This window comes from Syngnathoides biaculeatus, chromosome 2 (assembly GCF_019802595.1).
Source record: "Syngnathoides biaculeatus isolate LvHL_M chromosome 2, ASM1980259v1, whole genome shotgun sequence".
Classification (NCBI taxonomy): Eukaryota; Metazoa; Chordata; class Actinopteri; order Syngnathiformes; family Syngnathidae; genus Syngnathoides; species Syngnathoides biaculeatus.
The window spans coordinates 13,453,082-13,468,028 of NC_084641.1; the positions used below are offsets into that span (position 1 = coordinate 13,453,082).

The 14,947-nt window shown below is 42.4% G+C and overlaps 1 protein-coding gene across 9 annotated transcripts in view; it reads left to right on the forward strand.

Annotated features, from left to right (window-relative positions):
• The window catches only part of LOC133508467 (TOX high mobility group box family member 2-like), a 180,351-nt gene that overhangs the window by 104,342 nt on the left and 61,062 nt on the right, over positions 1-14,947 (forward strand). For 6 of the 9 annotated variants that reach the window (XM_061834586.1, XM_061834578.1, XM_061834560.1 and 3 more), the window contains one exon: positions 6,496-6,588. The exons of the other annotated variants lie outside the window; for them this stretch is intronic. In XM_061834586.1, coding sequence (XP_061690570.1) covers positions 6,496-6,588 — 93 coding nt within the window. The remainder of the gene's footprint in view (positions 1-6,495; positions 6,589-14,947) is intronic. 9 annotated transcript variants of the gene reach the window in all.

The following is a 14,947-nucleotide window of genomic DNA, read 5'->3' on the forward strand; positions in this document are numbered from 1 at the left end:
CACTCTCCAGCCTCCTTGGTAAGGCTTGCTGGAGAGGTGGGCCCGTTGGGAAGTCAAATCTCAGATTCAGGAGTAGCAGTGTGGTTTTTCACTCTCAGTAGGGTCCACTCGGGGGTGCATGGGAGTTTGCCCAATCAGTCTATATGTATTTTGTGGACTTGGAGAAGGGTTTTGACCATTTCCCTCGGGAAGTCCAGTGTAGGGTGCTTTGGGAGTATGGGGTATCGAACCCCCTGGTCCAGGTGGTTCTGTCCCTGTACGCAGCTGAATCGCAGATGGGGTCCACTTTGGTGGCCTCAGTATTGGAGCTCTGCTTTTTGGAGAAAATGTGGTTCTGTTGGCTTCATCAAGCCGGGATCTCCAACTCTCACTGACGCAGTTCGCAGCTGAGTGTGAAGCAGCTGGGATGAGAATCAGTACCTCTACATCTGAGACCATGGTCCTCAGTCAGAAAAGGGTGGAGTGCGCTCTCCAGGTCAGGGATAATATCCATCCCCCAAGTGGAGGAGTTAAATACCTTGGGGTCTTGTTCATGAGTGAGGTAATAATAGAAGCGGAGATCAATAGGTGGAGTGGTGCAGCGTCTGCAGTGATGTGAACTTTGTATCAATCCGTTATGGTGAAGAAGGAGCTTAGCCGAAAGTCAAAGCTCTCTATTTACCGGTCGATCTACGTTATTCTCTTTGGTCACGAGCAGTTGGTCATGACCAAAAGAACAAAATCTCAGATACAAGCGGCCGAAATAAATTTAATCTGCACGTGTCCGGGCTCTCCCTTAGAGATGGGGTAAGAAGCTTGGTCATCCGGGAGAAGCTCAGAGCAGAGCTGCAACTCCTCCGAATTGAGAGGAGCCAGATGAGATGGCTTGGGCATCTGTTTAGGATGCCTCATGGATGCCTCCCCGGTGTGATGTTTTGGACATGTCCCACCGGAAGGAGAACCTTGGGACGCCCCAGGTCACCCTGGAGAAACTGTATCTTGTCTTGCTTTGGAATGCCTCGGGATCCGCTCAGAAGAGCTGGAGGAAGTGGGTGTGAAGAGCGAAGTCTGCGCTTCCCTGCTAAAGTTACTGCCCCCGTGACCCAACCTCAGATAAGCAGAAAAAAAATGGATAGTTTGAATTTTTGAGTTCTGTCCTGACGTGTGCTTTTTTGTGAACCAAGTGCTTCTCCTTGTTGTTGAATTAATAAAGTTGGAGAATAGGAGATCAGTGATGGTCTCTCAATGAAAAATTCTGAGTTCAGCCAGATTGAGACCGAAACGAGACTAAAGGCTTCTTTATATTCATGCGTGTGGCAACCGTGCTGACGTCACTGCGACCCTCCGTGCATAGTTTGCCTTTACACTCCAGCGCACCCCATGCGTGTCATTTTTAGATTGTGTTGCAGTTCTTTTTCAAGTCAGAGTTGTCGCTATGGCTGGTATCGGCTATGACACCGTCTGGTGAAGTTTCCTCAGCACATTTGGTCATTTCTGGTAGCCATTTTTCCTTTCCGTAGCTAGGAACAAATTTCCATAATTGCTTGAACAAATGGACCTAACAGACCAGACCATATGTTTAATTATGCTGCAAAATCGATTAAAAAAGCAACGACGTCGGTGGTATGTAGAGCAAGGCGGCACGATGAGTATGTCAACACAGCATGTGACTAAAACAGACCAATCAAAAAAGATGGTCTCTGCAGCTTTTCTCGCGCAACAACGCTTGTGGATGTGTGCGCATTAAGCTACGCCGAGGGTCTGTTCATGCATATGCTCCCAGGTCACAAGATGCAATGCGGGTGTTGTCAACTGCAGGAGTATAAAGAGGCCGTAAGACTTTAGCGAGTTGAGGCTGACACAAATCCAAAACCTTAAAAATTTGGTCTTGAATCTTTATCTTACCCCTTTGAGTATAGTAGCTGCTGTGCTGTTTTCTCTCAACTGTTCTACCTTACCTCCTCCCTTCCCTCCCTGCTCTCCCTCCCTTCCAGGATGGGGCTGTGACATTGAGATGTGATATATTGTATTGAATAATATATTCAGCCAGGATTGTACAGAGCACAGAGAGCAGATGGCAGCAGGTTGATCTCGTGTGTGTGTGTGTGTGTGTGTGTGTGTGTGTGCGTGCGTGCACACTCGTATATTTAATGATGACAGTGTGCACTGTATGTGTGACGTGTATCTGAGTTTCTGTGCATGTGTACTTAACCAAATGGGGGAGGAGAAGGATCTGACACAGGGCGTGGGGTGGAGGCGGTTCTATGTGTGGTTCATGCGTGTCTGCGTGTGCGTATGTGTGTATGTGTGCCTCCTTTGTGAGATAAAAAATGCAAATGGTGGATTATTTTAATACAGCTTTTTTCTAGAACCCCAAGCCTTAATAATCCCTAAAGCAGTTAAAATGAAAATAGTATGTTTTTTTCTTTCAAACTCTCCCTCATTCCCTTTCTTTTTTTCTGCCCTTTTTTTATTCTGTGGTTGTAATTTACAAGCTGTCTAGGAATAAGATTCTAAGCGAAACAATTCATTTTTGATGTATTTACAACCAAACACTAACAAAGAGAAAATCTCCAAATCGTGTCAGACCAAAATTCAATGTTCTTTACTTCTTTGAGTGGATTTTGTGTCATATATGCACACATAAAACTAGAACAACAGACTAAAGTGAAGTAAATCGATGACGTAAAGGTGTATAACATGGATGTAATTAAATAAATAAAGTACATGCAGTTCACCAGTTCTTGAAGATGAGCAATTATAAACACATTTGAAATAATATAGCGACAAAAGCCATGCTAACGTGACAAAGCCTGAATTAAACTGTTTCCTTTTCATTATTGGTTTTACAATTGAGGAATGGGGGAATCTCTTGGCAAATATTCTGAACCTCTGCTTTCATCTTATTGTTATATTGAACAGATAGATGCTGTCGGAAGGTGTGCGCGGATGTTGGCCCTGGCTGACATAATGCTGTTCTTTTTCAGGCCACGACAAGTGACATCCTTCTTTTGACATATTTAAAAAAAAATATATATATATTTCGGGTGAGACTGCATGAGATGTCAGTGATTTGACAAGTAATCAGCGAGGCTAACATGGGCACTGAATGAAGTGTAATTACAAGACACAGAACGCAGAAGTTGTTCCCTGCAGATGAAGGTGACAGCTCAGCAGTGATCATTGGAAACCACGTTTGATAGCCGTGGGAATTGCAGTCACACATGAGTCGATATTCCTGCAACATTTTTCCCAGTGATAGCAACAACATCACCATACAGCAAGAAACAGACCATACTGATGATAATTATAGCTAATGAAGAGAAAACGTGGAGAAAAGTTTTTTTTCTTTCCCACACAAACCACACATAGGAAATAAATAAATTTTCTGTTCAGTAGCAATTTTCCAGTTTTTACTTGGTGTACATTTATCATTTGACGCTTGGTTTGTTGAAACAAAGTAACAATCACCACCTCCACGACGTATTCAAAAACATGGTTCTCATTGGACATTAATTGTGATGCGCTGAAATATTTCGGTTTGCAGCCGAGTGGGAAGTGGCTGGGCTAAGAATCAATTAATTCAAATTTGCATGTCGCAATGAATTGTGGGAACCACATGGTTTAATTAATTATGCTAGCAGCTTGTCCCAACTGCAGCGTATGGTCACCTAACGTTGCTGCATTCCGCTTTTTTGTTACTCAGGCAAAATGCTTGTTGCATAGCTGCCTCACAATTATGAGGACTCAGGTTCAAATTCAGCTTCATGTTTGTGGAGTTTGCATGTTCTCCCCAACCCTGTGTGGGTATTCTCTGGGCTCTCCCACATCCCAAAAACATGCATGGTATGTTGATTGAAGACTCTAGCTTGCCCATAGGTGTGAATATGAAAGGTTGTCTATAATTGCCCTGTGATTGGTTGGCGACCAGTTCAGGGTGTACCCCTCCTCTCGCCCGGAGATAGCTGAGATAGGCTCCAGCGCACTCACGGCACTCTGTCCACCCGTAAAAGGTTGAAGCAATAAATACAGTAAAATCAATATTGAAGCCATGATTATTTTAATGATGACAAGAATAGATTAATGATTATGTTGTGAAAAATGAATCGTATGCAGAACTGCTATCTTCCGCTACATAACATACAGTAATAACTGTCCTCTGGTAATGTTCCTGAAGTTCAGGCAACTTGTTCCAGGAGAGAATTTCTGTAAATTGGCTGCTCTGCAGGCATTTTACTCATGTTTTAAATCGTTTTATAATTAATAATTGGCATGTTTGATTTATTTGTATGTATTTTCTTGAATGTAAAAAACTCTGTACTGCATTTTTTTTGGATGAAAACTGATTACTGTACAAATTCAGTTTAATTGATAAATCCTCCTGATCTCTTGGCTTTTGGTTTTGAGCCCCCCAGATGCAGTTTTTGGTTTCGGTCAAGAATTTTCAATTCTGTGCATCACTAGTTATTAATATATGTACTTACTTGACATCATATTAAAAAGTTGACTACGGACGGACAAATATTGCCGTATCATGTCACTAATTTGTGTTGTCATTAGAAAATATGTTGGGCGGTGACATCGGTCAATAGTCATTCCACAGTGATGATGAATGTTGTCTTCCCAGATTACAAGATGGAAAGAAACAAAACAAAAGAAGTGTATTCTTTTTATTGTTTTGCTTGTTTCCTTGAAGTATCCTGCTTGAATTTGAGCAGATTGTTGTTTGTGGTGGGGGTGGGGGTGGTGGTTGGGGGGTTAGAAAGCTTGTACAAGCTTGTCTCCTTGGCATTAGGGAGAGTGAGCATAATTGAGTAAATGTATTTAAGTATCTCAGCGAGCTGATTCAGTCTCTCTGGGATGGTTGAAATTGTACTTAGGATGAATATTCCCCAAGGCTATTCATTAGTGGTAAATAATTGAGCGGGCCGGATAGTGTTAAGGTGAAATGCCTGTTATTATTTCATGTCGTTTGTGTTTTTCTGGCTCTTCAGTTTAACGATATTAAAAATGCACAAGTCTTCCCACAAATGACTCACTCCAAAGACCGTCTCACAGGGCACTAAAAGCTACCAATTCCTATTTGTGGTTTTCAAGACATATTGACTTCATCAATTCGCGATCTGCTTTTGATCATGTTCTTTTCAACGTTGTTCTTTTACTCTCGTGCTTTTTCCATTCAGTAAGACTGTTGGTGTGACTCTAGTTTGTAGATGGTTGTATCCTGTCTGAAGGTTCTCCTGTGTGGGAGTGTAATGCTGCTATCCACTTGGCAAACATCATCCCAGTATGGTGCCGCAGTATATGAATTGCAAGGGTTTGCGTGAGACACAGATTTTACACGAGTAGTCTTTGGATATCTCACTGGCAAACAAATACTTATATGGCTTACGCCAGTACTGAGTGGTACATTTAAAATGGTCACTATTGAATGTTGTTGCTTTTCTGGTCATGCAATTTAAATTCCATTTCTCATGGACAGCCAGTTTACGATTGTATTTGGTAGTTGTAATTTTGGTTTGATAAAAGCAAAGTTTTGTCTACATTTAGGTTTTTGTTTTAGGTTAGTAATGTCTGGTTGCAGGGTGGTTTAAGGTAATTAAAGGCTTTTTTTTTTTGTCAGTTTCAGCAAGCTTTGGGCATGTTTGTGGAATTGTAAACATTTTTTCTGGTTTGGAGTTATTTTCAGGCTACATTTTGTTAACTTGTAATCAGGTTTTCAGATACGTTTAAGCCACTTGGTGGCTAGTCTCGAGCTATCGTTTGGCTAATCTTTATAGTTTTTGAACCGTACAAATTCGGTGGGCAGTTAGACACCTGCTTCCCTGAGGATTGCACAAAGTCATGGCTTAAGTTGTTCAAATAGAGTCATTCCTGTGAGCAGCATGCGGAGTTCACGCATTGTGGCACAATACGCCTTCAGTCAGTCCCCACAGTCATAGCTCAGTCCGCTACCTGGTTGGGGTTTGTGTGTCAGCTTGCCAGTGTGTGGAGGAGCGGAGGGATACAAGGGAGGGGGGGGGCGTGAATTTTTGGCGGATAGGATGTCAGCTCATTAACCTCCATTTTCGGCCAAGTCCCCTCGCCCACACCCCAAGGTGAAATCCCAGTGTTGTCTCATGCTATTACTCCTCCCCCCAGATGCTATTACTCCTCCCCCTGATGCTATTACTCCTCCCCCTGCACGTGTGCGTTGGGCATGAGGTTTGCAAAGGATTTAGTGATTTCAGGAGGAGTGTGTGTGTGTGTGTGTGTGTGGTGTGTGTGTGTGTGTGTGTGTGTGTTTGTGTCAGGGGGTGGTGACTAGACATGTTCCTTTGCAAATGCCCTGCTTGTACCTTGCAAACTAAAGCCCCACCATGTTGTTTCCTTCCCCGCTTTTGTCTTCTCCATCTCCTCTTTTTCCTTTAACCCTTCTCTCTCTCTCTCTCTCTCTCTCTCTCTCTCTCTCTCTCTCTCTCTCTCTCTCTCTCTCTCTCTCTCTCTCTCTCTCTCTCTCTCTGTCTCAAACCACAGGCCCGGTACAGTGTGGGTGAGCGAGGGGTCAGGCTCCACACTGCCCCCCCTTCAGGCGTCAGTCCAGCTAGGAAAAGACTGCCCACTGCTGTGGTGAGATACATTAGCCAAGCCCTTCTCAATGAAAACAGCCCCTGTTTGTGCTGTGCAGTTGTTTGGGGACTATAGACTTCACAGGACGACTGACTTATGTGGACCCTAAAATGTTTATTGCAAGTTGTAATGAATATAGCGACAAAAAGCTTTCTAACAATAAAACACTCCCAAAATGTTACACTAGTTTGCTTGATCACAAGCTTACTGTAATAGGGTGCCAATATTTTTATTGTACAAAAATAGGGCGCCATTTCGTTGTTGTTGTAATTGTTTTTTTACTATTGAGGAGAACCTTCATAACTTTGGTAACCTTAAAGGGACTCAAAGGAGATATATTCGTATTTTGTTTCTAAATACATTAAATACTATGTTTGAAGATAAGTGGTGAAAACACGCAAATACAAAGCAAAATAATGTTGAATGGTTGAGATACAGCTTAAGCATCTTTTTGATTGTCTGAATTTTCTGGATTTTGAGGGTGTGGCCAAAACACAGTCCAGTGACATCGTGGGACTGGGGTGTATATGTTCTATTTGAGTTCCCTCCTCCACTATATAAATGCAAAGTGACATCATTTTGTTTGGCTGCTCCTTTGTGAGTTTGCTACCAGTTCAGGGTGTACTTCCGCCTCTTGCCCAAAGATAGCTGGGATACACTCCAGCACTCCCTTGTGAGGGTAAGATGCTCAGATGATGGATGGATGGAGAAAAATGTGTTGTGGTCACAGGTGCTCAGGAAAGGATGTTCATTTAAGGCATGCTTGAGGTATGTTCCCGTACTTTTAATATGATACGGCTCACAACCAGGCAATCAAATGTTCCGTACCCTCGCAAGCTAGTGCTAGCATTAACGGTTGTGGGGTAAAAATGCTGCCATTCTGTTGAGTTTCAGTGTGGGCGAAGTAATTTGATTATTGTAAGTTAGCACACATTGTCATATCATCTTGTAATGTTGGTTTATTCTGACTGATTAGAATATGTGACCTGATTAGAGCTTTTACGGATCCAAGGAACATACTGTACAATTGAAAAATCTCACAGCACACTAACAAAGGAAAATGTCACAAAAAGTGGATATATTAATTACTGCATGTACTTCCTGCCATCTAATAGAAGACTATTCAAAGACAAACAAAGATACCTGATGTAAATATATATATTTTTCATTAATTACTTGTACTATTAAGTACACAAGAATATGCAGTAAATGAACAGGACATTCAAACATTAATCCATCTTGTGATCGAGTTTTTTTTTTTTTCAAACTTAGTGATCGGTACCAAAAATCTAGAACATGTAAAGCGTAGTCTTTGCTTGATTTATCAAACAGCCGAACATTCCAATCATTGACCCTGTCCATGGGATTATTAACATAAATACTAGATAAAACTATTATACCAGCAGTGATTGACTTTTCTATACACTTGTGTATTTGCAAAGATTTTGCGCCAGGTACAAATGAATATGCTTGACATTATACACCTTAATCAAAAATTGTCATGTTACCCACTGGCGGCACGGTGGTTGAATGTTCCACGTATCTTCCTCACAGTTCTGGCGACGTGGCTTCAAATCCGGCCTCACCTGTGTGGAGTGTGCACATGTGCCTTGTGCTTTCATAGGTTTTCTCTGGGTACTGCCATTTCTTCCCGCATCCCCCCGCAAAAAGTGCCACTGTCATGAAATGCATGATTTTTAGTATGTTTTTAATGAAAAAACGGCAGCCGACATGGACCCATGAAAGAATGAGAGCTTTGTGGTTTACAAATGACAGGTAGGAGTGTATACAGCTACAAAAAAAAAAAAAAACAATAGTTGGGGGGGGTGGAATGCATAAATCAGGGTTACTAAATGTGTCAACGTGCGCATCGGAAGGCTTCCGTGCAGCAGCTCCTGAAGGACGGCCTTCGCAGGCCTTGTGGATCGCTACCGGGGTGGCTTGTCGCCTCGATGGATCATGTCCGCCGCGGAAATGGGTGTTTATCACCGCCGTGCGGAGGTGGATAGGGTGGGGAGGTGGTTTGGCCGCCCGGTAACTTCACTCGGTTTTGCGATGTTCTCTTCTTCGAAAAGAACTTCCGAGTCAGAAGGGACGTGTTTGTCTCCCATAGGAGGATCCACGGCGTGTTTTCAATGACAAAGGTCCGGGTGACGTCACGGACAGGGGATGCAGCCAATATGGCGACCACTCGGATATCGTAGAATGACACTTCTGCAATTTTGCGCATGGATGACGCGCTCTCCGCTCATATTTATTTTTTCGTGTAGACATTGCAGTGAATAATCTTTTAGGTATTTTTCATTTCAATATCTATTTTAGAATGTTTATAGGGATGACACTAGACCTTTAGATGGAAACTCTAAATTGACCGTAGGTGTCAATGTGAGTGTGAATGGCTGTTTGTTTATGGGTGCCCTGTGATTGGCTGGCGACCACTTTAACATCTACCCGCCCTTCAGCCAGAATCAATTGGGGGGTTGGCGACCAGCATGTGCGCCAACATAGTAAGTGGTAAGGAAATGGATGGGTTTTAATCAGCAAGCTCACTTAACGCCATTTGTCAAAATCAGCATCTTCAACAAACGTCGGATGGTCACCTTAGTCTGTATTGACATGACATTATTAGAATTTTCTGTATGTTCCAAGTTCTGTTTTTTAATTTAAAAAAAACCATGTATGAAAATAAGTTGAGGTACCAAATGTGCTTTTTTTAGTTGGAAAGTGACTTGATTTTTTTTTTCCTTTTTCAGCATGTTTACAGAAGTTTTATTTGATAATTCCAAATGTGAAAGAAATGTTTTCCGGAGTAGACATCAACAATATCTAATAGGAGTCAGTCTGACTTAAGAACATATTGTTATATTATTTCTGTTCAAATGTACAAATAGACATTGGTACCATCTGTTATTGTTGATAGATAAAGTGAAGTTTCGTGTTTTGTGAAGTGCAAAACTGACAAGGGAGACACTTATGGAAGTTAGATGAGCGTTTCCTGTGCTTGTAATAATTTGTCGTTGTTACAACCACAACTGTCAAACTTGAACCTTTTTGACAGTCCCATCAGTCTTTTTTACCTCTTTCCTATTCTGTGCAATAACAGCGAGGAGTAGATTACAATGAGATAACCAATTATATGATGAAGGAAAGCAGACTTCCACCAACGCGCCCCCTCCCATTCTGCAGTTATCTGATGCTGTGGTTCACTGAGGGAAAGGTCTTGGGGTAATCTGACATTCACTCCGCCCTTTATCTCCTCCTCATCGCTGCTTACCCCAGTTAAACCTGCCTTGTGCTCGGCATCCTCACCTGAGAAACCTCAAAAACATAATGTATTGTTCACCTCAGAATGCGTAACTGTCAGGCAGACTGGTGGGATAACTACTTACTTCCTTGTGCACCCAATGAAGTTAAATATAGCCTTATCCTGCACCAACAGGGCCAGCTTCATCGCATGTGATGCTGCTGCACTTGAAGCCATTCAGGTGTTTCAACACTGTTGGTTAGCATGCGGTTATCGATTACCCATCACAGCTGCGTAGCTACTGTTTTGCACTTTTTTTCTAATATTTTTGAAGCACACGTTATTTATGATGGTCAGATGGACAGAGGTAGAATGCAGCCCTATGGGGGCACAAACCAGTGCAATCTGTAGGCCGGTCCCAATCCCTGATAAATGAAGAGGGTTGTGTCAGGAAGGGCATCCGGCGTAAAAACTGTGCCAAACAAATATGAGCGTTCATCCAAAGAATCCCATACCGGATCGGTCGTGGCCCGGGTTAACAACGCCCGCCCCCGGCACTGCTAACCTGCAGGGCGCCGGTGGAAAATCAGCTACTGTGGGTCGAAAACAAAGAAGAGGAGGAAACAGGATTCATCGTCAGAAGAAAAAGAGGAATGCACAGAGCCTACAACTGAGTGTAGGGACTTTGAATGTTGGGACTATGACAGGAAAAGCTCAGGAGTTGGTTGACATGATGATTAGGAGAAAGGTTGATATTCTGTGCATCCCAGAGAGCAGGTGGAAAGGTAGTAAGGCTAGAAGTTTTTGGAGCAGGGTTTAAATTATTCTACCACGGAGTAGATGGGAAGAGAAATGGAGTAGGAGTTATTTTAAAGGAAGAGCTGGCTAAGAATGTCTTGGAGGTGAAAAGAGTATCAGATCGAGTGATGAGACTAAAATTTGAAATTGAGGCTGTTATGTATAATGTGGTTAGCGGGTATGCCCCACAGGTAGGATGTGACCTAGAGTTGAAAGAGAAATTCTGGAAGGAACTAGATGAAGTAGTTCTGAGCATCCCAGACAGCGAGAGAGTTGTGATTGATGCAGATTGTAATGGACATATTGGTAAAGGAAACAGGGGCGATGAAGAAGTGATGGGCATCCAGGAAAGGAACTTTGAGGGACAGATGGTGGTCGACTTTGCAAAAAGGATGGAGATGGCTGTAGTGAACACTTTTCCCGAAGAAGCAGGAACATAGACTGACCTACATGAGAGGAGGTCGAAGCACGCAGGTGGATTATATTTGGTGCAGACGATGTAATCTGAAGGAGGTTACTGACTGTAAAGTAGTGGTAGGGGAGAGTGTAACTCGACAGCATAGGATGGTAGTGTGTAGGATGACTCTGGTGGTGGGTAGGAAGATTAAGAAGACAAAGGTAGCTGAGAAAGGAAGAATGTTGTGCGGCCTTTGGGAAAGAGGTAAGACAGGCTCTTGATGGACAGCAGAAGCTCCCGGAAGACTGGACAACAACAGCCAAGGTAATCAGAGAGACAGGCAGGAGAGTACTTGGTGTGTCTTTTGGTAGGAAAGGGGAGAATGAGACTTGGTGGTGGAACCCCAAAATACAAGGAGTCATACAAGGAAAGAGATTAGCGAAGAAGAAGTGGGATACTGAGAGGACTGAGGAGAGGCAACAGGACTACATCGAGATGCGACGTAGGGCAAAGGTAGAGGTGGCGAAGGCTAAACAAGAGGCATATGAAGACACGTACACCAGGTTGGACACGAAAGAAGGAGAAAAGGATCTCTACAGGTTGGCCAGACAGAGGGATAGAGATGGGAAGGATGTGCAGCAGATAAGGGTGATTAAGGATCGAGATGGAAATGTGTTGACTGGTGCCAGTAGTGTGCTAAACAGATGGAAAGAATACTTGGAGAAGTTGATGAATGAAGAAAATGAGAGAGAAGGAAGAGTTGAAGAGGCAAGTGTGAAGGACCAGGAATTTGCAATGATTACTAAGGGGGAAGTCAGAAAGGCACTACAAAGGATGAAAAATGGAAAGGCAGTTGGTCCTGATGACATACCGGTAGAGGTATGGAAGCAATTTGGAGTTTTTGACCAACTTATTCAACAGAATACTAGCGGGCGAAAAGATGCCCGAAGAATGGAGGAAAAGTGTTCTTGTTCCCATTTTTAAGAACAAAGGGGATGTTCAGAGCTGTGGGAACTATAGAGGAATAAAGTTGATGAGCCACACAATGAAGTCATGGGAAAGAGTAGTGGAGGCTAGACTCAGGACAGAAGTAAGTATCTGCGAGCAACAGTATGGTTTCATGCCTAGAAAGAATACCACAGATGCATTATTTGCCTTGAGGATGCTCGTGGAAAAGTACAGAGAAGGTCAGAAGGAGCTACATTGTGTCTTTGTGGATCTAGAGAAAGCCTATGACAGAGTACCAAGAGAGGAACTGTGGTACTGCATGCGTAAGTCTGGTGTGGTAGAGAAGTATGTTAAAATAGTACAGGACATGTGTGATGGCAGCAGAACAGTGGTGAGGTGTGCCTTAGGTGTGACAGTAGAATTTAAGTTGGAGGTGGGAGTGCATCAGGGATCAGCTCTGAGCCCCTTCCTGTTTGCAGTGGTAATGGATAGGCTGACAGATGAGGTTAGACTGGAATCCCCTTGGACCATGATGTTCGCAGATGATACTGTGATATGCAGTGAAAGCAGGGAGCATGCAGAGGAACAATTAGAAAGATGGAGACTTGCACTGGAAAGGAGAGGAATGAAGATTTGCCGAAGTAAAACAGAATATATGTGCGTGATTGAGAGAAGTGGAGGGGGAAGATTGAGGCTACAGGGAGAAGAGATAGCGAGGGTGGATGACTTCAAATATTTAGGGTCAACAATCCAGAGCAATGGTGAGTGTGTTAAGTAAGTGAAGAAACTGGTCCAAGCGGAGTGGAACAGTTGGTGGAAGGTGTCTGGTGTGTTATGTGACAGAAGAGTCTCTGCTAGGATGAAGGGCAAAGTTTACAAAACAGTGGTGAGGCCGGCCATGATGTATGGATTAGAGACGGTGGCACTGAAGAAACAACAGGAAGCAGAACTGGAGGTGGCAGAAATGAAGATGTTGAGGTTCTCGCTCGGTGTGAGCAGGTTGCATAGGATTAGAAATGAGCTCATGAGAGGGACAGGCAAAGTTGGATGTTTTGCTGACAAGGTTCGCGAGAGCAGACTTCAATGGTTTGGACATGTTCAGAGGCGAGAGAGTGACTATATTGGTGGTAGGGTGCTGAGCATGGAGCTGCCAGGCAAAAGGGCGAGAGGAAGACCAAAGAGAAGGTTTATTGATGTGGTGAGGGAAGACATGAGGGCAGTTAGGGTTAGAGAGGAAGATGCAGGAGATAGGCTAAGATGGAAAAAGATGACACGCTGTGGCGACCCCTAACGGGACAAGCCGAAAGGAAAAGAAGAAGAAGAAGATGGACAGAGGTAGCATGATTACAATGTGCTTTCCGTACATAAAGTTTAATGGAAAACAAAGCATTTGTCCAGCTCTTTAATGCGGACAGTGCCCAAAGGAAAGGATCGCAAGTACATACAGTCAGAGGGGAGCGAAAGTTTTCCAGTCAAACATCAACCAAAACATGGCTAACAAAGGTGAAAAGATAATATACAGTTTGCTTTGTGAATGGATAATCTGGCTAAATATAAACATAATCTTTTTAAGTCAACATCTGACCAAATAAATACATAGAGAGGGGATACACTGCACCAGCATACCCAGTTTACATGTTGTGAGAAATGATTTCTTTTATCGGCTGTAGAAATGAATACCATGTACTATCTGTGTACACTTGCCATTGTTGAGTAACATCTGACAGCATTGCTGTTCATACTTGTAGTTTGGAAATTTCTATCTTACCGTGTCTCTGGAATGCAGAATAAATACAGTAAAAAAAATAAATAAAAATGGCAGGAAATGAAATCACTGAAGTAGTTACCAATTATTTATCACCGATATACAGTCCAGGTGTTATATATATATAAAAGATATAACTTTGTTTCATACAGTATAGTTGCTACTGGCAATGTAGTGGTATAAAATCAAGCTAAATGTTGTTTACTTGCATTTGTTCATTCCAGGTTTGTACATTTATTAGTTGTTGTGCTAAGATTTTTTTTTTTTTTTTTTGGTGAATTTATTTATTAAAACTGTGACTGCAGGTTGTGTTTTAGAGTTGTTTTTTTTTTCAGACATGCCCTTTGCACCCTCATGCAGTTTGGTAATTTATTAAATGTACAAGTTACAGAAGAGCAAGCAACCTTCTGTGCGTTACTGCTGCTACATTTAAATCATTGAACCTAGAAATCTGACTGTATCAAGGATGTGCAGGTGAGTAAGTGCACTATACTGACCTTTAAAAAAATATATATTATTTCCGGGGGAGAAACATCTTCATTCAACTTCTTTTCACTTTTGGTCTACATTGAGATAAGTTCTGTTAAAAGCAATAAATTTGCCTTCCAGCCGATAGATGTTTGCGCAAAACACGAAATAAAGAACTTGTTACGAAGTAACTTGAGGCAGAGCATGTCAGACCTGTTCATGGACGACAAAGTTTGTACAAGCGGTGCACGGAACTCTGCTATCACAATGTGAGACGTATGTAAGTCTGTGATCTATGGTTGCCATGACATCCGCAGGAATGCTATTGTACTTTTAAAGCAGCCAGTATATCTTTGCATTGATTTTGAAACATTTTGGAGCTGAGGGTCAAATGCATTGAGTTATCTTGTGCAGATTCTCAGTTGCTATTTTGGAAAGCAATCACAGGCTCAATGGGGAGGTAAAGATGAATAATTGTTGTAATTATTCATGTGGGACCGTAATGACTTGGTTTGTTCGGTGGTTGATTCTCAGTCCCTGCATTTCAAATCAAAATTATGTATTGCATGTTTTTTTTTTTGTTTGTTTAAAAAAAGAATGAAATGGAACATCTGTTCGCCTTTGAAGCTCTGAATTGCACAAAAATCTTTTGAGGTCTTATCAGTGATGAGATTTCCAATTCTGATAAGCGCTCATTAGCTCACTGAACTTGAGCTCACCATGAAAACAAAATCATTCT